This window comes from Leuciscus leuciscus (assembly GCF_965113295.1).
Source record: "Leuciscus leuciscus genome assembly, chromosome: 15".
Classification (NCBI taxonomy): domain Eukaryota; kingdom Metazoa; phylum Chordata; class Actinopteri; order Cypriniformes; family Leuciscidae; genus Leuciscus; species Leuciscus leuciscus.
Window position 1 is genome coordinate 32,396,649 of NC_138739.1, and position 22,851 is coordinate 32,419,499.

The window sequence follows — 22,851 nt, forward strand, 5'->3', positions numbered from 1 at the left end:
TCATGTTTAAGATTAATATTTATATTTTTTTTTTTTCTGCACATTATAATAATAATATAATATATTTAGATAACATTTATATAAATATATTTAGAATATATTTCTTCATTGTCATGTTAAGCCATAGACAGTGTTTAGCTCATAGACAGTGGTTTAGCTTCAGTTTCATTTCATTCTCGTCGCTGATTGGACGCTGCTATATGACGTTTTGACTCGGCAAGATGGCTGCGCGCATAGTGCTTGGGAAACAGCTCCACTGTGCACTTTTAAATGCAAAATTATACACTTTATTGGCGGGAATAAGAACATGCTCGGCCGTGTCCTACTCGAAATCTCATGAAGAATTCGCATCTAAAAGAGTACGGCGGAAGTTTATCGACTTTTTCAAGGAAGGTTATGAACACCGAGTGGTGCCGTCCTCCTCAGTGCGTCCGAGAGGAGACCCGAGTCTTCTGTTCGTCAATGCTGGAATGAACCAGGTACTCAAAATCAATAATGATACATGCAAGAAAATAAAAATATAACACTGAACAGCCATGCCAAAGTGCAATGGCACTGCTATGTTTTTTGGACACGTATCATGGTAATCATTACTAATGCTGTAAGGAAAATATAGGGTTTACTCTTTAAAAAATATATAATAAACAAATAAAGTAAAACATAGATGAATAATATAAACTTTAAAGTTATATATTCTCGTTTATTTTATAATATATATATATATATATATATATATATATATATATATATAAGTACATTTATTTTTTAAAGTGTGGTTTAAGTGTTTTTGGGGGCGCTGTCTTCTGTAATGTTAGGTTCTCATGGTCTGTGACTGTTGTCCCATAGTTTAAGCCGATTCTCCTGGGCTGTGCGGACCCCCGCAGTGAGATGGCATCATACAGGCGAGTGGTGAACAGTCAGAAGTGTGTCCGTGCCGGAGGCAAACACAACGACCTGGAGGATGTGGGGAAAGACATGTACCATCACACCTTCTTCGAGATGCTGGGGAACTGGTCGTTTGGTGATTACTTCAAGGTCTGGTCCATAATTTCATGAATATTTCATGAATATGTTCATTATGCAAGAGGTTTATTCAAGATGTTATGTGAATTGCATTTTACAGAGCCCTTAAGGGAAGTAGTGATGGAAAAAATATGAGATATGGGAAAAACTTTGCATTCTTTCTCAAAAGTATTGAGGTCCCAGAGAAACTTAGCATTCTCTCTCAAAACTTTAGCATTTTCTTGCAAAAGTATTTGGAAAAACTTTGTTCTTGCGCAAAAATATTGCGTTCCCCTGAGAAACTTTGTGTTCTTTCTCAAAAGCATCACAATCCCAGAGAAAAAGAAAAAGCCTGATATTGGTTTCCCTCACACCTGCGAGCAAATGCAAAGTTTCTCGGGGAACACAAAAGTTTTGAGAGTGAATGCAATGTCATTTTTTCCCATCACTATATTTAATTATGGGCTCTGTAGCATTTTCATGTATTTTTGAATAAATAAATGAATGATTCACAATCCAGGTGGAAGCCTGTGCAATGGCCTGGCGTCTTTTAACGGAAGAGTACGGCATTCCTGCGGAGCGCTTGTATGTCTCGTACTTCTCTGGGGACGTGGCCAATGGTCTCCCTGCCGATGAGGAAACACGGAAAATCTGGCTCAGCATAGGGTACGTTCAAAGCAGTGCAAAGCAAAATTGATCAGTTTTCAGTTGGAAATTCACCGGATTGTTGTGACATTCCCGTGCAGAGTGCAGCCGGATCACGTGTTGCCGTTCGGCATGAAGGATAATTTCTGGGAAATGGGCGAGACGGGTCCGTGTGGCCCCTGCACGGAGATTCACTACGATCATGTCGGGAATCGGAACGCCACCTCGCTGGTCAATGCAGACAGTCCGGATGTGGTGGAAATCTGGAATCTAGTTTTTATGCAGTATAACAGGTTAGAAAAGTCACTTCCAGTGTTATTTTACATTTTATATACAGAACAGGTCAAAAGTTTGGAAACATTACGATTTTTTTATATTTCTGAAAGAAGTCTCTAATGCTTATCAAGGCTGCGTTTATTCGATCAAAAATACAGAAAAAAAAAACAGTAATATTGTGAAATATTATTACAACTTAAAATAATTTATTTCTGTGATGCAAAGATGAATTGTCAGGATCATTACTCCAGTCTTCAGTGTCACATGTGACATCCAGTCTATCACATGATCCTTTAGAAATCATTCTAATATTCTGATTTATTATGAGTGTTGGAAACAGTTCTGCTGCCTAATATATTTGATGAATAAAAGGTTAAAAAGAACTGCATTTAAAAAAAAAAAAATTATAATAATATAAATCTTCTTTACTATCACTTTTTATAAATGTAACACATCCTTGCTGAATAAAAGTATTGATTTATTAAAAAAAAAATAATAATAAAAAAAATACTGACCCCAAATGACTGACCAGTAGTGTATATTGTTGTTACAAAAGATTTCTATTTTTAAAATATTTGCTTCTTTTTTTATTTTATTTTTTTTATTCATCAAAGTATCCTAAAAAAGGATCACAGGTTATGAAAAAATATTAAGCAGCAGAACTGTTTCCAACTTTGATAATGAATCATCATATTAGAATGATTTCTAAAGGATCATGTGATAGACTGGAGTAATGAGCCTGAAAATTCAGCTTTGCATCACAGAAATAAATGATAATTTAAAGTATGATAAATTGAAAACTAATTATTTTAAATTGTAATAATATATCACAATATTACTTTTTTTTTTTTTGTATTTTTGATCAAATAAATGCAGGCTTGATGAGCAGAAGAAACATCTTTCAAAAACATTAAAAATAGTAATGTTTGCAAACTTTTGGCCTGTAGCTTTTACTTATATATTTTACGTTTTTTAAATATTTTGTAATTTAATGAAATATCATGTTCAGATTTTTATAAATATATATATATATATATATATATATATATAATTTTTTTTTTTTTTTTTTTTTTTTTTTTTTTGTGCAGTGAAAGCTTGTTCTGTGGGGATGGGATGGTTCACTCTGAAGATATGATCCAAATTATAATAAAACACTTATTTAGTTTATGTAGGTTTATTTTATTTTTATTTTTATTTCAGTTTTAGTTTTTATTTATTTCCAGTTAGTAATTTTAGTGCTTCCTTCGGCATCAACCTATTTCAGTTAGTTGCCAAGGCAACATTTCCAAATGGATTTTTTTTTCCATCTAATATTTATATTTTATTTCAGCTTTATTATTTTAATTAACAAAAATGATTGAAATAGATTTAGTTAACAATAATAACCTTGGTTCCTTCCTTGTGCCTCCATTTATTTGTGGAATAATGTGTTAGTAACACACATTGTGAGGATTTGAAAATGGACTCTCTTTATGTTACAGGGAGGGCAATGGTAGCCTGCGAGCTCTGCCCCAGTGCAGCGTGGATACTGGGATGGGTTTAGAGCGACTGGTGACCGTACTGCAGGGAAAACGCTCCAACTATGACACAGATCTTTTCACACCTCTATTGTCCGCCATCCACCAGGTCTCTAACCTTCATTTAACCTTTTAAAAGAATAATATTACAGGTTCAATATAAATCAAGCCACATTATCTCTATTGTTTGTGCATGTAGTGCTCTAAGGCTCCTGCATATCAGGGCAGGACTGGAGAGGCCGACGCGGGTCAGGTGGACATGGCCTATCGGGTCGTGGCGGACCACGTTCGAACGATCTGCGTGTGTATCGCTGACGGAATTTATCCAGGCATGACAGGCGCTGAGTGAGTTTGACTTCATCGAAGTATGCAGGGTAATTTAACACATACAAATTCTGAGATATGCCATCTTTGTGATAGGCTGGTGTTAAGACGTATCTTGAGACGTGCCGTAAGGTTTTCTACAGAAGTGCTGCAGGCTCCCGAGGGTACGCTGGCAAGCCTGGTGCCTACTGTAGCTCATATACTGGTGAGATGTCCATCAGTTTATTACTGTCATCACTGCATTGTGTCTTAAGTTTTATATTCCCACTCTCTTTCCTTTTCTTAGGGTGATGCTTATCCTGAGCTGAACACAGAGTCTGAGAGGGTAAGCATGTTACAAAACACCTTAGTATTACTTTTCTTGCAAAAAGATACACTACTGTGATACTTTTTAAAATGTATTTAGCAAGGATGAATTAAATTGTTCAATAGTGACAGGAAAGATACTTTCTATCCTGAAAAAATGCATCACAGTTTCCACAAAACTGTTTCCAACATTAATGTAAATCAGAAATGTTTCCAAACCGCATATTAGACTGATTTCTGAAGGATCATGTGACACTAAAGACTGGAATAATGCTGAAAATTTTGCTTTACATTGCAAAAATAAATAAAGTTTTAAAATAAATTAAAATAGAAAACCGTTATTTTAAATTGTAATAATATTTCACAATATTACTGTTTTTGCTGTATTTTTTATCAAATAAATGCAGCCTTTGTGAACGGTAGTGTATTACCATGTTCTAAAAAGCAATTCAAGTGAATCTTTAAAAACACTAATAATTTAATAACACTGTTAAATGTAATATTAAGCAAATCTCAAAATGATGCTTAAATTCACTTGTAGCATTTCAAACAATAATATTAATATCAGCCATTATCAGTTATTGGCCATAATATGAAAATAGTTGCACGGAGATTCACTACGATCATGTCGGGAATCGGAACGCCACCTCGCTGGTCAATGCAGACAGTCCGGATGTGGTGGAAATCTGGAATCTAGTTTTTATGCAGTATAACAGGTTAGAAAAGTCACTTCCAGTGTTATTTTACATTTTATATACAGAACAGGTCAAAAGTTTGGAAACATTACAATTTTTTTATGTTTCTGAAAGAAGTCTCTAATGCTTATCAAGGCTGCGTTTATTTGATCAAAAATACAGAAAAAAAACAGTAATATTGTGAAATATTATTACAACTTAAAATAATTTATTTCTGTGATGCAAAGCTGAATTTTCAGGATGATTACTCCAGTCTTCAGTGTCACATGTGACATCCAGTCTATCACATGATCCTTTAGAAATCATTCTAATATTCTGATTTATTATGAGTGTTGGACACAGTTCTGCTGCCTAATATATTTGATGAATAAAAGGTTAAAAAGAACTGCATTTATTCAAAAAAAATTAAATATTTTCTAATAATATAAATCTTCTTTACTATCACTTTTTATAAATGTAACACATCCTTGCTGAATAAAAGTATTGATTTATTTAAAAAATAAAAAAAATTATAAAAAAAATACTGACCCCAAATGACTGACCAGTAGTGTATATTGTTGTTACAAAAGATTCACTTGTAGCATTTCAAACAATAATATTAATATCAGCCATTATCAGTTATTGGCCATAATATGAAAATAGTTCATGGTTTATCTGCATTAGCCTAAATTTTAATATTGGCGAAACCGTTTAATGTATATATCAGTGTACCGTGGCATTTTTTCAACTTAGAAAACCTGCCGTGAACAAAGTGCAGGAACTGAATTTTGTTTTTTACCCTTGATAAATTTGTAAAACATTTGCGTTCTTCCTCTGTAGATCATGGATCTCATTAATCAAAATGAAGCCCAGTTCCTGTCGTTACTGAAGCAGGGCAGGAGGGTGATTGACAGGACTCTCAGCAATATGGACGAAGACTCTGCTGTTTTTCCAGGTAAACCCACAAAGCGGTGAAATTCGCTTTATTCCCTTTATTATCTGTGCAGGCTCTGTAATATTAAGTGCATTTCATTGACACTTTTATTAGGGATGTACAATATATTGGCCACCATATCGGTATCGGCCGGATAAATGCTCATTTTAAATGTTATCGGCCTGATAAGAAAATTTGTCCGATATATTAAAGCCGATAAATAATGTATTATTTCCTTCAGCTGAGACTCTTCAGATTCGCACTGTTCAACATGATGGTTTTAAATTGCTTGAAATATGATTGGAATCACTTCAAATAAGGAAAATACAGTTATATGCAGTTATATATTTATTTCTGTGTTTTTGATTTGTTCTACTCTCTTGTGTCCATTGTGTTGTATCTATTAATCAGCCTCGGTTGCCTGGTCGTTACATCGTAACCTAGGCTTTCCTCTCGATCTCATTGACCTGATGCTGGAGGAGAGGGGCAAGATGGTTGATAAAAAAGAAATGGAGGTGCTTGAAGATGAATATGAGAAGGTACTGGTATTAGCATGTGGCTTTCTTTAATCCAGCATTTGATTTATTGATTTATCTGTTATAGTCGGTATATGGATTAACTTGGGTTTTTTTTCTCAGTTGAGGTTTCAGTCGGAGGAGGATGATGGAGATAGGGCGGACCAGCTGGATATTCATAGCCTGGCGGAGCTACAAAGCCGAGGAGTTCCTCACACGGACGACTCGCTGAAATACTGTTACAGTCTGGGGTCTGATGGACAATATGGTACTTGAGTGAAAAGTGAATTGATGCAGGAGTTTGTAAGGCAGTTAAATCATTAAAACTGTGTCCTGACCAGACTTGACACTAAAAATGTATATCGTGAGGAAAACAACACACTAAAGAACACAAAAAATACTCAAAATACTTTAGCAACTGAATATCAACATTCTAAGAACACCCAGAACACCAAAAACACTCAAAACACCTTATGAACTGCATAGTAACATCATGTCAAACAACATGTTACACACCCCAATAACCACACATCATCCACTAAAATCGGTTAAAAGACCTTAGCAACCCCAAAGTAACATTCTAAAAACACTCAGAACACCTCAGTAACTGCATAGCAATAACCACAGCATCACACTACAACTGTTTAAAGACCTTAGCAACCGAATATCAGCATTCTAAAAACACTCAGAACACCTCAGTAACTGCATAGCAACATTTTAAAACACACTAAGAACACCTTAGGCCGTGTGTCCACCAAAACGTTTTTTTCACGCGGCTGGCGTATTTTTTTAATTGTTTCCAATGGGAGCACCGCGCTTTTAAAACGCCATGAGCGTAACGAGGCGCTGAGCGTTTTTTTCACGCTGAAGCGCTGAGCGCTCAGCGTTTTTTCCTGGTCGCCGAGAGTGTTCAACTTTGGGTAAAACGCAGCGCACATCACTGTCACTTTTTACCCAACCGTCCAATCACAGTGGAGGAGGGGCGCTGCCAAAACGCTCTCAAGCGCCCATAGCTAGGTGTTTTCAGCTGGCTAAAAATGCTTTGGTGGACACACAGCCTTAGTAACCGCACAGCAACACACGGAAAAAAACACACATTCTAAAGAACACTAAGAACACCTTAATAACCACAGAGCAACACACTAAAAACACTTAGCAACTGCATAGCAACATTCTAAAAACAATCAGAACACCTCAGTAACCGCACAGCAACACACGAAAAAGCACACACATTCGAATACCGAACACTAACAACCAAATATCAACATTCTAAAAACACTTGCGCATCACTTGACACCTGAGCAACTGCATAGCAACATGTTAAAAAACACTCAGAGCACCTTGGTATCTACACAGAAACACAATAAAAGAAGTCACATGCTAAAGAACACTCAGAACACCGAAAAACTCTCAGAACACATTATCAACCAAATAGCAACATGCTAGAATACACTCTGGATAGCTACCAGTGAGATTTCAGTGTTGGCTGGGCTAACATTTCAATGCATTTCAGTTGATTAGGATAAAAAATCTAGTTATTATGGAAGGAATAGGATTTATTGCCTGTCGCTTTATTACATCACACCAGGTTGGGACACGGTATAAGACTGAACAATGATCCTGACTCTCTTCCTCTCTCAGTGTTTGAGCCTTGCAGAGCGTCAGTCCTGGCACTCTACTGTGAGGGGTCTTTGGTTTCAGAGGTGCGTGAGGGTCAGCACTGTGGTGTGATTCTGGACCGGACCAGCTTTTATGCAGAGAAGGGAGGACAGGCACACGACCAGGGTTACTTCACCAAGGATGGATTACAGGTTATTGATCACATCACATCTCATCTTATTTTTATGTATTTGATAAGCAGACAAGATTAAGTTACCATTTGTGGTTATGCTTTTCAGGATGTGCTGTTCCCTGTGAATTGTGTCCATCTGGCTGGGGGTTACGTGGTACATCAAGTCACGGCAGCAGAGACTTTGAGAACTGGGGACCAAGTGCATCTTCATGTGGATGAGGTGGGAGTAGTAGGAGTAAAAGTACCATCAGACATGGTAACGCATCATGCAGATACCTTTTGGTAAGTGTTGCATTTCCAACTGCAGGCTCGGCGTCTGGGCTGCATGGTGAAGCACACTGCCACACACGTGCTAAACTTCGCCCTGCGAGAGCTGCTAGGTCCCTCTGTTAGTCAGCGAGGGTCACACTGCACTGCCAGCCGCCTCCGATTCGACTTCAGTGTGAAGGTACAATGACTGTGTGTCTGCATCAAGGATTTAATGATTTCCAAACTGGCTAATACATGTATGTGCTTGTACAAAGGGCTCCCTTAGTGTATCTGAGCTACAGCAAGTTGAAGAGTTGGTCCAGGACATCATTCGTCAAAATGCAGAGGTGCACATAGAAGAGGTCCCTCTGTCCAGAGCTAAACTGATTCCAGGTCTGAGAACTATAGATGAGGTAAATAAGGATGGCTTGATTCCCACTTTTTTATTTCCGATACTGGACCGCTGTCGATAAGACAGGGGTGTCCAATTCTGCTCCTGGAGATTAAACGTCCTGCCTCGGCACACTTGTCTGGAAGCTCCTAGTGATCTTGAAGACCTTGATTAGCTGGTTCAGGTGTGTTTAAGTTGGATTGGAGATAAACGCCGAAGCATAGCGGCCCTCTCGGAGCAGGATTGGACAGCCCAGATGTAAGATAAAAGAACTAGGACTTTACACCCCAGAACTTCCTATTCTTTGGGGGAAATGGACCAGAACTTTGGCCCCACACCTTGTTGTTGGAAACTGGGGTATATGTAAGGTGTTGACCATGTCGTTTGTTTCAGGTGTATCCGGATCCAGTGCGAGTGGTGTCCGTGGCTATGCCTATTTCGGATCTGCTTACCTCAAACACCGCTAGACAAGCTTCAGTGGAGCTTTGCTGTGGCACGTAAGGTTCTTCTGAAACTGCTGGAACTCTTTGGACCAGGGGTTAGCCATCCCTGCTCCTGGAGGGCTGCTACTTCCTGCAGACTTCAGTTCCAACTTTTCACCTACATGTTATTTTCAAATAATCTTGAACACCTTGATTGGCTGGTTCAGATGTGACATGTCTGGGATTGGCGCTAAACTCTGCAGGATAGCCCTCCAGGATCAGGGTTAGTTATCGCTGCTTTGGGCGAACCACTTATACATCTGACCATTTCCAAACTGCCGCCAAGGTAGGGGTGTGCGTAATGATCGTAAATGATTAAAATGTCTCCAACGATCTGCCTGTACAGAGAGATTGTCAGTATCTTGCTACAGCGCACATTCTATCAGTTGGCGTTTCAGTTTTTTCATTTATCACCTCTATCGCGATTACTCTAATTGTAACCTTGCTGTTCTTCGTCATCACAAAAGTTTATTATTTGCATGCGTTTTAAAGCCTTGCCAGTTTGAACTTCTGATATATGTTTTCCGGTCACACAGCGCATACTTTTGCGACTTATTGCGCTTAACTTGTCAAAAACAGAAGGTTTACATAAACACAATCAGTTATGCCTCAAGTGAATGTAAACAGCTGGGAAAGAAATCACATGCGGTTGAGAATATTGGATCAGTGCATTAGGTCTTAAAGTGACTGTAGCCTAATAATCTTAATACTTTCCCCCGGTTTCAAAGACAAGGCTTAAAATAGTCCCAGAATAAAATGCATGTTTAATCTGTTTTAACTGAAAGCAACTTTCTCTGACACTTCTTAAAATATATCAGTGCCATTGTTTTATCTCAAGATACACACCAGTAATGTTTTTTTTTTTCCTAAGGCACATTTATTAAAGCTACTTAAATGTCCTAATTGAACTAAGGTCTAATCCTGGCTTAATCTAAGCCCTGTTTGTGAAACTGGGCCTTTATGTAATATATCTTATTCTTTCATGTTCTTTCATCTTGCAGGGCTAAATATTTTAAATGTGGAAATTAGTTTGACTATTGCTAAGTAACATGAAAAAAATTGTCTTAGAATCCAACAAATTCGTGTCTAAAAAGTCTGAAAAAAAATGTGATATGATATTTTGCAATATCACCCACCCCTAAGCCAAGCTCACTAATATGTTGTTGCTTTTATCAGGCATTTATTGAGGACGGGAGCAATTGGAGACTTCGTCATTGTGTCTGAGCGACAGATGGTGAAAGGCATTAGCCGTATCATTGCTGTTACTGGAGATGAAGCCAAAAAGGTTCGAAAAACGAAATCTACCATTGGGCAGCAGTTCAGTTTCTGTGATGCTAACTGTTCCTGTGACCCAGGCTCGTGAGGCGGGCCAAGCCATGCAGGAGGAGTTGGATTCTTTGGTGGCACGGGTAGAAGTTACAAGCGTCCCGTCTATACCAGCAGCTCAGAAACTCTCCAAAGAGATCGGCCTCCTAATGAATGTACGCAACTCCATAACCTCTCGTCTTCATTGGAAAGTCAGTTCATGATGTATGAATTTCATTCGTCTATATCGTGTTATGTGTGTTAGGTGGTTGATAACACACCAATCCCACAATGGCAGAGACGAGAGTTGCAGACTCGCCTGAAAGCGATGCAGAAGAGCAGCAACACGTCCATCAGAAAATTGGAGATCACAGAGGTAGAAACGTCTAAAGGTTGTCTTAGTTGTTAATATTATCTGTTGTTTAGGCATATGGCTTATTGTTTCTTCTGCTTCAGGCTGCCTTGAAAGCCAAAGAGCTGCTGGACAAACACTCTAATAAAACTGTGCTTGTGGACTTGATCCAGACGGTCTCGATATCGGTATGTTTTGTGATGATCTTTGATGATTATATTTGTATCAAATGTATACAATTGGTTTACATGTTATCTTGTTTAGGTGCTGATGAAGACTGTGCTCAAGCTGAGCAAGAGTAGTCCAGATTCCCTGGTCATGTTGTTTGCTCACCTGCAGCAGTCAGGGAAGGTGCTTTTTGCCTGCCAAGTACCCAAGGTACAGCACACAACAAAATCACACAACTACAGTATAACCACACAGGTGTGAGATTGCTTTCATACGGTCTTCTAGGGCTCTGCTGGTGGTTCAGCGATCGAATGGGCTCTTCATGTGTGCGCACGCTTGGAAGGAAATGCAGATGGCTCAAACGAGGTTGCTAAAGGTGTGGGAAAAGCAACCAAAGTCTCAGATGTTACCGAGGTCCTGCATTGGGCTGAAGAATTTGCTCACAACAAAATCAGAAATGCATCATGAACAAACTAATCTTGGATAATCATTGACACAGTACCAGCGTACCACAATGGATATGCTTCCTCAAAATTAGCACGTTTTTCTGACCCCGTTCCTTTGTTTTAAAAGGGTAGGGAATATACTATATATGTTTGATTTTGATATTAAATATTGTTAAGTTATTCCTCTGTTTTGGGTACACTTTGTATAGTAGGTTTGGTTCAAGAAAAAAAAAATGAATTCAAGAAATGGCATTGCTCAGTAAAATATTTAATTGTAAATACAAAAAAATGTATACATTATTAATTTATCTAATGTGTCAGTAATATAATCATGCATGAAATAAAAGCAACGTTCACTGTGTCAGAGCGCCGCCCTGCTGGCTAGAATCTTCTATTATTCTTCATCAGAGAATCACAGTATTCAGTCACCAGAGGGAGACAAAAAATGCTTTAAAAACTCACCCACAAAATGACGTCGAAATAAACTGAACTTGCCTCAAATTCCTATTTGAACCGTCTCCTTACACTTTGTGGACAGTCTATTCAGTGTTTTCCAGCCAGCTTGTTCTACCCTGGTGCTTTCATTGACTCGTGTGTGTGTGTGTGTGTGTGTGTGTGTGTGTGTGTGTGTGTGATATTTCCATTGTGTTTTGATAATGTTCATTCTGTGTATTACCATTTGTATAACCACAGTTTTACTTAAAATAACATGGTTACACTATGGTTGGTGTAGCAAAACAATGTTTAATTTGTGTTTACCGTGGTTTAACTACAAAAACAATGTGTTTTTTTTTTTTTTTAAACCATGTAGGCCTAATGGTTAAATTTCGTAAGAATTTCATCATACGCAAAATGCTAATTCATTTTTCTTAACATCTATTTCGTTTGAATTATAATTATTAAAGAATGTGGTCATCACATTTCATATGTGCGCGCGCGTGAACACGAAGACTGTATTGTGTTTTCATCCATAATGCTATTGGATGTAAAACTTCCTGCTTCAAATTAAATCAATGACTTACTTCGAATTAGATTTTTTTTTTTTTTTTTTTTTTTAAGTCAGAAATGAACGGGTGATTGTGTGAAAATGTAATACTTAATGCCCACAAAATTTAAGAATTGATATAAAAAAGTATAAAAAGTACTTGTATGAAATAACGATAATTAAGCAATATCACAAGCGCAGTGGAGCTATTTTCACAAATATGAGCACGATTGCAAACGTTATAGCCTAGGCTACTTTATTTATTTAATTATTTATTTATTTACTTATTTATTTTGTCCCAATTGGGGTCCTATGTATGTATGTGCGTGCGTATATACAAGTTTGTTCTTGCAGTTTAGTTAGAAGCACACATATCTCTGTGAGGCGAGACTTGTTGAAAAGTGCTGTTGAATAGTGACAGAGCAACATTTCTGTCTTTTTTTTTTTCCACCAAGTTTCAAGTTCCAGAACTTCTGGCTTTAGTGATGAGTAATACATTTTAATAATCCCATTGTCTTCCATGAAACTGTTATATGTGATGCTGGGTTGTTTCTGTAAACAAATTGTTGGGTTGATTGTGCTGGGTCAAAATGCTGGGTTGTTTGGGGTACTGTAAACACATTCTTTGGTTGCTCATGCTGGGTCAAATGAGTTGTAAGGGGGTTATTCACATATAAACAGCTGGTTGGGTTATTTTGACCCAGAAACTGGTTTATTCTTTGAGGAACTTTCTGGATCTTCACTTCAGACACGAGGAGCACACCACACGGCAGCAGTTAGTGTTTTATGGTAAGTTAATATGAATGTTTAATGTATTGAAATGTACTGAAAAAAAAAATCAATTTATATACTATTATAGGATTATTAACATTTTGAATGAGATTTAAAATGTAAAATTCCCTTAAGTTAATTGTGTGCTTCTGTCATTTTTATTAGTTTATGTTTTTTAGGTTTAAAAAAGAAATCCATCTAATATTTTATATTTGAGCTTTATCTCAACTTTTCAATCACAAAAATGATTTTCAATAGTTTTAGTCATAGTTAACAACAACAAGTGGAAACAATACCTGAGTATACCAACTATAAACTACTGACCAAAGTGCATGGAGGTAAAGATGAACTATGTTTCCCAAAAATGCATATTTCGTTGTTTTAAAAAACGTATGTTGTTATGTAGAATATTACGATTACATATTTCAGCAAACATTGTGAAAGAGGTTTTAGTGGAAGTCAGACAGGGAAAACCGGCACGGTCACATTTGTACAGCTTATTCATGAGATAGATCAGCTTCATAACATATTTGACTGTCAAATACATACAAAAACTGCACTGACAAATGGTCTTTTGTGTGTGTTTGATATTAATACCATTAGCAAACAATTTGATCTTTTATTAGAATGGTGTTATTGTCACTGGCTGTGTGTGTCTGGCGTTAAAACTGAAAAAATAAGTGTAGTGCTACTCAATCTTTCGAAATAATTAGGACTGATTGTGGAAAAAAATAATCCAATGGAGATTATGTATTTAATGCTTCTCTTTCTCCTTCTTCTTCAGATGCGGTTTGACTCCGGAAAGAGCTTTAATGTGTCACATTAAAACAAGATGCATTCTGATGCTCACAATTACATTATCATTGTCTACTATGGCTTATATCTATTTCTCTCTCAAGCAAGTTACACACCATCATCACACAATGTTTAATGTTGTAAATCAGACTCAATCCTATAGGCTACTGAGGGCTTGTCTGGCAAACATTCTTTCTGGAAAATCATGCAAACACCTACAGCCCTGAACAAACCCACTGCATCCATTAGCACCAAACCCATTTCAGTGCATTATCATGTAGCTCATCCAGAATCCAAATGTCAGCAGAATCCGTTCCTGGTCTTGATGGTCCCTGTGGCGCCCCATCAGGTAATACCTTATGGTGTACCCCGAACCGACATACCTCACATATGTGCTGGGACTAGGATATGTTTTCTCCAATGACCTTCCCAAAAAAATAGTTGAGGCTTCCAAGGACGTGACTTTTAACATAGAGGACGCCTATGTGGGCGCTTGTCTGAAACGGTTGGGCATTAAACCTTCACGCGCACCGGATCCTTCTCAGTTTCTGACCTTTATGAAGGATTCCAACCTTTCCAATGTCATTACAACAATCGCGAGGTCACCGAAGTAGATAATAGAGTCCTGGCAAAGTGTTGCAAAAAATATCCCACTGACATCTTTGTCTTGATATCCCCTAAAAAAAAAAAATCATATACAGATTATAAACATACTCAATTTAAAGTGGTGAATTCAAGTCATTATGCCTTGCTACGGATGCGAATCTGTAGCATGTTAACTAAGAGTATTTTATGATTGTGTTAAGTATCAGTTAGTTAATCAATGAATTCTGTCATACCTCCTGAAGAACTACTATTAATTATCTACTAAAATGAAGGTTCAAGAAAAATAACTATGAAGTAACTACTAATGAAGAGTCATACACAGTAGTCACTACAATAATCCGGGTTTTTTTTTTAAGCAGGTGGATGAAGTAAACAAATCAAGTACTTGAGTAAAAGTACAAATACCCCAATAAAATATTACTCCAGTAAAATTATAATGAGGCCTATTCATTTTCAAAATTATCTTAGTAAAAGTAAAAATTCTAAAAAAGGTAATTCATTCTTAAAAGGTGTCACGGAGCAAACCCGTGATCATGAATGGACTGTATGTAGGTACACCATATCAAACACACAAACATGTGCGGCATTAACGCGGTCTAGTTACTGACACTGATATCATAGGTATTCAAACTGCAGTGTTGTGAATGTGCAATGTTTGTGCATTACTTGAATGTAGCTATTGTGTATAATGTGTTTTAGATATTTGAGAGTACAACGTGTTTGGGTATCATTAGCCGCTAACATTGTTCATTCATCTTTATAGAGAACCACAACACAAATATGTTTGATTTGAAAACTTTATTAAAAATTGTGTAACACATTATTACATATCTAACTTACCTGCTTGGAAAACGCCTGTGACCAAACCTGTATTAGTTTAAAGGCAGAGTATTTAAACATGGTGGACATGCTGCCTGATTGGGAGAAACCATGTTGGGTAACTGGGGGGGGGGGGGGGGGGGGGGGGGGGTTATTATTGTTAATTCATTGTTTTGCATCATAGTTGCATGTTCTTGTTACTGTGTAATGTAATTATGGATGTTGTTTAATATGCATTAGGTGGTTGAAAGTACATATGTTAGAAAGTAAACTTACCTGTAGAATGGTACATTCCCGGGTGTGGCCTAGACTATAAATGGCTGCCAGGAAGCATGGTGCAGGAGGGGTCAGGTTGGTTGTGTGAAGTGGAAGCAAATTCATAGAACCTTGTTCCAGAAAGTTTATTAACCAAACGATACAACTGCTGTTGTGGCTACCTTCCGACAAAAACGGGTAAATATTTATGTTATTTTTTTTATAATTTTTCTTTTTCTTATTTTTTTTTTTTTGTTTTGTCATTGGATTTGCACTATCTGCACAATAAATTCACCTTAATTGGGATTTCCTGTCGCACTTGGTCTTATTATGCCTCTGATCGCAAGGGCAATCGCTAACAAAAGGTATCATAAAAATTTAATTGGAGAAAAAGTCAATTAAATGTGGCTTCAGCAGACAACCACAACACTGATGCCTGCACGTAGGGGATGCTATAATTGACAGGTTAACAAAATGCAATGCACAATTACACTGAATAAAACTACAGATTTCTTTCAAATTTGATCCTTTTGAAAACAATTGGAATAATGTAAGTGAATTACAATACTTAAAACAAAACATACTTAAGTAAAAGTAAAATTACAGATTTTAAAAACGTACACACACAAAAAAAAACACTACTCAATTACAGTAACGCAAGTAAATGTAATTCGTTACTTTCCACCTCTGGACATAACAATACATCCACAGGAGAAAACTCAAGAAAAACTCGAGAAAACTCAAACTATTATAAACTTCTACTTATGATTAATTTCCACACATAGCAATAGTGCTTAAATTATTTATGTGGGTAAATAGTCTTGGCATGAACCTGAGCAGTTTCATCCTTGTATCATTCTTATCCTTAACATTTGTAAACAAATGGTTTGGCTTCACTATTGTAACTGTAAAGTTATGTCATTACTTTGCCTTTCATTTCCTCTCTAATTTATGTAGGCACAAAAAAAATGAGTTGGGTATGCAAAAGATGCAGTGACCACTTACCTACCAGAAGTGATATTTTGAAACATTATAGACTCCATCATGGAACCTTCAGCCATAGTCATTCATTAATTCAATTCAATTCAAATTTATTTGTATAGCGCTTTTCACAATACATATTGTTTCAAAGCAGCTTTACAGAAAGTGCATTTCAGAAACGTACATAGAAAAAATACAGTTAGTTAATGTATTAATTTAGGGCATAACATATTGCCAGCGTCGAGTCGTCTCTTCACGGGCGTCGAGTCGTCTCTTCACGGGCGTCGAGTCGTCTCTTCACGGGCGTCGAGTCGTCTCTTCACGGGCGTCGAGTCGTCTCTTCACGGGCGTCGAGACGTCTCTTCACGGGCGTCGAGTCGTCTCTTCACGGGCGTCGAGTCGTCTCTTCACGGGCGTCGAGTCGTCTCTTCACGGGCGTCGAGTCGTCTCTTCACGGGCGTCGAGTCGTCTCTTCACGGGCGTCGAGTCGTCTCTTCACGGGCGTCGAGTCGTCTCTTCACGGGCGTCGAGTCGTCTCTTCACGGGCGTCGAGTCGTCTCTTCACGGGCGTCGAGTCGTCTCTTCACGGGCGTCGAGTCGTCTCTTCACGGGCGTCGAGTCGTCTCTTCACGGGCGTCGAGTCGTCTCTTCACGGGCGTCGAGTCGTCTCTTCACGGGCGTCGAGTCGTCTCTTCACGGGCGTCGAGTCGTCTCTTCACGGGCGTCGAGTCGTCTCTTCACGGGCGTCGAGTCGTCTCTTCACGGGCGTCGAGTCGTCTCGTCGTCTCTTCACGGGCGTCGAGTCGTCTCTTCACGGGCGTCGAGTCGTCTCTTCACGGGCGTTGGGGCATCTGAAGTTTCCATGAGAGGCTGGATACAAACTGGAGCTGACGAACTAGCGTCCCGAGATAACAACAGAAAAGCAGATGGGATGCATTACCATGCATATACTTGGAATGTCCAAGTTCTTTCAAAACTTGGAGTGGTTTGCATTCACATTTGTCTCGATGCCATGTGGAAAGTCAGACACAAAGACCTGATATTGTCCTGTCCTTTACATGCCTGGTGTGTAGGACACAAGGGTTTCCAACAGAGAGAGAATATTTTGCACATGTTGGCCATCCCCTTAAAAGTAATGAGACTGTTGAGTGTGTGTTTGAAGGGTGTGATTTTCAAACCAATATTTATGGTACATTTACAGCACACAAACACAGGAAGCACACTCCTCATATTCTGAGCGATTTTAAAAGAGGTGTTCTTTTGGAAAAACCAAATGAGGAACCAACTTTAGAACCTGATAACACTGGAGCCACCCATGATGAGAATATGGATGAAGGAACCAGCTCAGGTGCACATTCTGTGGAAAAGGATGACAGGCACTTAATTGGGGACCATATAGCTTCTTTCCTGCTCAAACTGGAAAGTGTGCATAATGTCTCAAACAGGTGTATTGATGAATTAATAGATGAAATGCAGTTTGTGTCATCAGCATCCATACCAATTATCAGAGACTTTATTGAATCACACTTGAAGAAGAAGAATTGTGTGATTGATAGCACAGTTGTCACATTTTTATTTGAGGAGTTCAATGAATCCAGACCCATAAGCATGGCTTTTGATAAGGCTGGCCCGCTGTCGTCAGCTTTCAAAAGGAGAATGTACTTTCTACAAAGGTTTAACGTTGTTCAGCCAGTTGAATATATTCTTGATCCGAATGAAAATAACAGTTTTCAGTATGTTCCGATCCTTGAATCATTGAAACAAATTCTAAACAATGAAAATATCAGAGAGAAGTTCCTCACAGATGATGGAGACACAAGTATTCCTGCACAGTACAGATCATTCCGGGATGGTGCCATTTATAGAGAGAGTGATTTTTATTCTGAAGAGCAGAGAATCTGTATATTCCTTTATGTAGATGATTTTGAGGTATGTAATCCCTTAGGAACATCTAGAAGGAAACATAAAATAACAGCTGTGTACTGTATATTGAGAAATATACAATCCTGTTTCAGTCCACACTAACTTCAGTATATCTTGCACTTTTGTGCAAAGCTACTGATATTAAAAGATTTGGCTATGCAGAGGTTTTCAAGCCACTCTTGGATGACATAGCTATACCGGAACAAAATGGTATTTTGGTTCCTGTCCTTGGGAAAACTGTCAAAGGGACTGTTTACTGTGTAGTTGCTGACAATCTTGGTGCACATTCAGTTGCTGGCCTTGTTGAAAGCTTCTCAGGACCATACATTTGCAGGTTCTGTCTAGGAGAGCACGTTGACTTTCAAGAAAAGGAAGTGAGATCAGGTGCTTTTCACATCCGGACAAAGGAGGATTATTCCGTTCATGTAAAGACTCTACAAGCAAACCCTGCAGTACCCCACTGCTTTGGTGTGAAAAGGCCTTGCCCACTGACAGAGAAACTAAGCCATTTTCACATTGTTGAGGGCTATCCGCCTGATGTTTTGCACGACCCTTTTGAGGGGATTGTTCCCATGGAATTAGCACTGTGCTTTAGTGATTTCATAGCCAAAAAGTACATCACACTTGACAATCTTAACAACACAATCAAATAATTTCCTTACAAGTGGGGAGATAAGTCCACAGCCCATTCCCATTGCATTCTACACTCAAAAAAGTATCGGAGGAAATGCCCACGAAAACTGGACCCTCATCAGAATGCTCCTAATGATAGGACACAAGATACCACTGAATGATCCTGCATGGAATGTAATCATGTGTCTTAAAGACATAGTTGAACTTGTGATAGCACCAACCCAAACTGAAGCAAGTTTGTCATATCGTGACACAAAGATTTCTGAGCATCGACTTAGATTACTTGCTGCGTTTCCTCAGGTTAAGTTAATCCCCAGACACCACTTCCTGGAGCACTATCCAACGCTCATTAAAGTGTTTGGACCTGCCATTGCACTTTGGACGATGCGATTCGAGGGAAAACATCGTTATTTCAAACAAATTGTAAGACATACAGTGAATTTCAAAAATTTACTATTTTCTCTTGCAACCAAGCATCAGTTGATGATTGCACACCATCTGCATGCAACTACAACAGTTCCCACGTTCAGTACTGCCAGAGTATCAAGTGCCCGTAGCTGTTTTGCATACAAATGTACATAATGCAACAAGAAGAGTGTCTCCAGTTCAGACTACTGTACATCTTTCCAACACTGTGTCAGTTTATGGAACTACATACTCTGTCACTAGAGGGATTAAATAACTTTTTCTAAAGAGACAATAAATTCAATAAAGAATAAATAAAGACAATAAAGAATGAATATATTTCTGTATAAAAGGTTATATAGGTTATATCTGTAGGTACAATGGTTTTTTCACGTGAATTTTCTGTGAAAATCATTCCAAACACTATCGCAATTTCTTCCTGCATATCGTCCGTCATGCTTATTCTGAAGTCTCACGATATTTTGCGAGATTTCCTGTGTTCATAGTCGAGACTCTGGTTGAAAATCTGTTTGTGTGTGGTGTGCTGTCTTTGTCACATCATGGCACACCACACACTATAGGAGCAAAACGCTTAAATCTAAGATTTTTTGTCCTCATGTTTGTGGTCTGTCACATTTTGAAAATCTTATAAGATGTAAAAAAATCTTTTGGTGTGTACCCAGCATTAGATGATTTCTCAATGGCATCTGACATTGTTTGCCATCACTTGAAAAAAAATCAGTCACTTTGGTTGGTGAGTTTACCAAATACCAACTTTGATTTATTTGAAAACGGTTAAAAGTCTTACAGGGTTTTTTTTCTTGACCTTAAGACTCATTTGACAGGTACAAGTTGCTGAGGTAATATATTTTCCTTGGTTATTCTCTTTTTGTGTTCATTGTTCAGTGCCTTAATTAATGTGGACTTTGGACTGTGTTCAGTGCCGATCATTACCTCATGAGGTATATACTCAGTGTTGTGTGCACAATTTGGGAGTTCTTAAAAATAGTTATGTGGATACAGAGATGAACCCAAGCGCAGACAGAATGCACTACACACAAGGTTTATTGATGACAAAGAATGGGGAAAACAAAACCCACAAGGGGGCAAAACACAGACAGGACAACGAGTGACTAAACTAGACTATGACATAACTAGACTACTAACAAACAGCTAATACAGAAACAGAACTTTCTCTTGATGACACTCTTGACAGGGTACTCACAGAGATGGAATGATAACATGTAACAATGAACCGGCACAAGACAGCAAACACAAGGGGATTAAATAGGGAGACTAATGATAACACAACAGGTGACACAGGTAAAGCAATAATGACAAAACGAGGATAACAAGGGGGCGAGGCAAGAGAACGAGACAACACAAGCACATGGCCCAAACAAATGGCCATGTGCTTGTACACAAAACATGGGTCTGTCATGATCCTGCCTCAAGAATTAAAGAATGACAAGGACTAGATGGCAGAATCATGACAGAACCCCTCCCTTAAGGAGCGGCTTCTGGAGGTCTTAGGATGACGGGACGATGGCGAGGGGCCCGGGCAGACTTGGATGGGGACACATGAGGAAAAGTCTTGGGGGAAACATTCCGGGGTTTAGTGGAAACAGGGGTGACCGGGGAAACACACGGCGGCTTGACTGGGGTGGAAACCGCAACAGGAACAGAAACAGGGGGTACAGCGGGTGACAGGACAGGAATCATGACAGGGGGTACAGCAGGCAGCTGTGGAGCAGGAACAGGAACTGGGCTCTCAGAAGCGACTTCAGAACCAGTACTGCCCGAAGCAGACTCAGAATCTATGCTCCTCATCTCCGATTCTGGAACAGAGCTCTCTGCAGCTGGCTTGGGATCAGCGCTCTCTGCAGCTGGCTTGGGATCAGCGCTCTCTGCAGCTGGCTTGGGATCAGCGCTCTCTGCCGCTGGCTTGGGCACAGGGTCTGGGGACAGGACAGGACTGACAGGGACTTCTAGAATTTTAACAAGACATGACAAATAATCCGACAGGGTCTTAGCAGTAATGATGACAGGCATTTCCTGATGAGCTGAAACAGACTGTAATACTGCTTTAGCAGCAGAATCGGCCGCGGCTTTCTCTTCAGTTCTCACGACGGCAGACTCAGGGACGGCTTTCTCTGCAGCAGACTCCGGAACGGCTTTCTCTGACGCCGACTCTGGGACAACTCTCTCCAACGCAGACTGGGGAACTGCGCTCTCTGCAGTGGGTTCAGGAACAGCTTTTCCTGCAGCAGAGTCTGGAACCGCGCTTACAGCAGCAGGCTCAGGAACAGCACTCTCTGTTACAGCGGCGGGTTGGAGAGCCATCGCGGACTCAGGGGGAGACAGAGACGGAGAACAGAAAGCTCCCTTCTTCCTCTTTGGCCGCGGAGCAGAGGCCATAGACGGACTTGTAACTGGCTGGGGAATCTCAGCAGGAACCGTTACTGGTAGTGGAAGAACAGTCTCAGGCAGGGTTGACTCCGTCGCTGAGGACTCCGAAGCAGACTCCCACGAGATCCGTCTCCCTCGTTTCCTACAGAGACTTAAAGGCGCGGAAGACCCCTCGGGATTCGAGGAGGGATGAGCCTGGTCCCCCAGTGTAGCTATGGCTAAGACACGACCCTCCGAGATCACTGGCAGCTTGGTAGAACGTGGAGACCTCGAGGAAGAAGCCTGCGGCTCCTCCCGGGAGAAACGATCCCAGAGTTGGGCATAATTTCTCAGGATCCACTCACCCTGGGACAGGAATGGAAGGTTGACTCGCTTTCTGTCGGTGGGAGCTGACAACCAGCATTGTTCACGGAACTCCGATTGTCGCTGGAGCTGGGAGGACATACTGTCTGCTGGGTTCTTTATTGGCCGGTTCATTCTGTTATGTGGATACAGAGATGAACCCAAGCGCAGACAATGGGAAACGCAGACACTAGTGGAAAAAGCACTACACACAAGGTTTATTGATGACAAAGAACGGGGAAAACAAAACCCACGAGGGGGCAAAACACAGACAGGACAACGAGTAACTAAACTAGACTACTAACAAACAGCTAATACAGAAACAGAACTTTCTCTTGATGACACTCTTGACAGGGTACGCACAGAGATGGAATGATAGCATGTAACAATGAACCAGCACAAGACAGCAAACACAAGGGGATTAAATAGGGAGACTAATGATAACACAACAGGTGACACAGGTAAAGCAATAATGACAAAACGAGGATAACAAGGGGGCGGGGCAAGAGAACGAGACAACACAAGCACATGGCCCAAACAAATGGCCAT

General features: G+C 39.4%; 1 protein-coding gene across 1 annotated transcript; it reads left to right on the plus strand.

Annotated features, from left to right (window-relative positions):
• The first annotated feature begins 197 nt into the window (after nt 1-197).
• Nucleotides 198-11,885, plus strand: aars2 (alanyl-tRNA synthetase 2, mitochondrial (putative)). Its single transcript, XM_082139820.1, has 22 exons — nt 198-479; nt 847-1,035; nt 1,523-1,668; nt 1,749-1,940; nt 3,405-3,549; nt 3,640-3,785; nt 3,861-3,969; nt 4,051-4,089; nt 5,585-5,699; nt 6,090-6,217; nt 6,317-6,461; nt 7,835-8,004; nt 8,092-8,205; nt 8,293-8,433; nt 8,510-8,647; nt 9,019-9,122; nt 10,284-10,392; nt 10,463-10,588; nt 10,678-10,788; nt 10,869-10,952; nt 11,029-11,142; nt 11,218-11,885. The coding sequence occupies exons 1-22, from the start codon at nt 222-224 to the stop codon at nt 11,398-11,400; spliced, it is 3,006 nt and encodes a 1,001-aa protein (XP_081995946.1). The 5' UTR covers nt 198-221; the 3' UTR covers nt 11,401-11,885.
• Nucleotides 11,886-22,851: the final 10,966 nt, after the last annotated feature.

What these genes read in the sequence shown, in the direction of transcription:
- aars2 (XM_082139820.1), top strand. Translation starts at nt 222, where the DNA reads ATGGCTGCGCGCATAGTGCTTGGGAAACAGCTCCACTGTGCACTTTTA. An exon ending in TATTGTCCGCCATCCACCAG is followed by an intron (nt 3,550 to 3,639) that starts GTCTCTAACCTT and finishes TTGTGCATGTAG; the next exon opens with TGCTCTAAGGCTCCTGCATA. An exon ending in CCAGGCATGACAGGCGCTGA is followed by an intron (nt 3,786 to 3,860) that starts GTGAGTTTGACT and finishes TCTTTGTGATAG; the next exon opens with GCTGGTGTTAAGACGTATCT.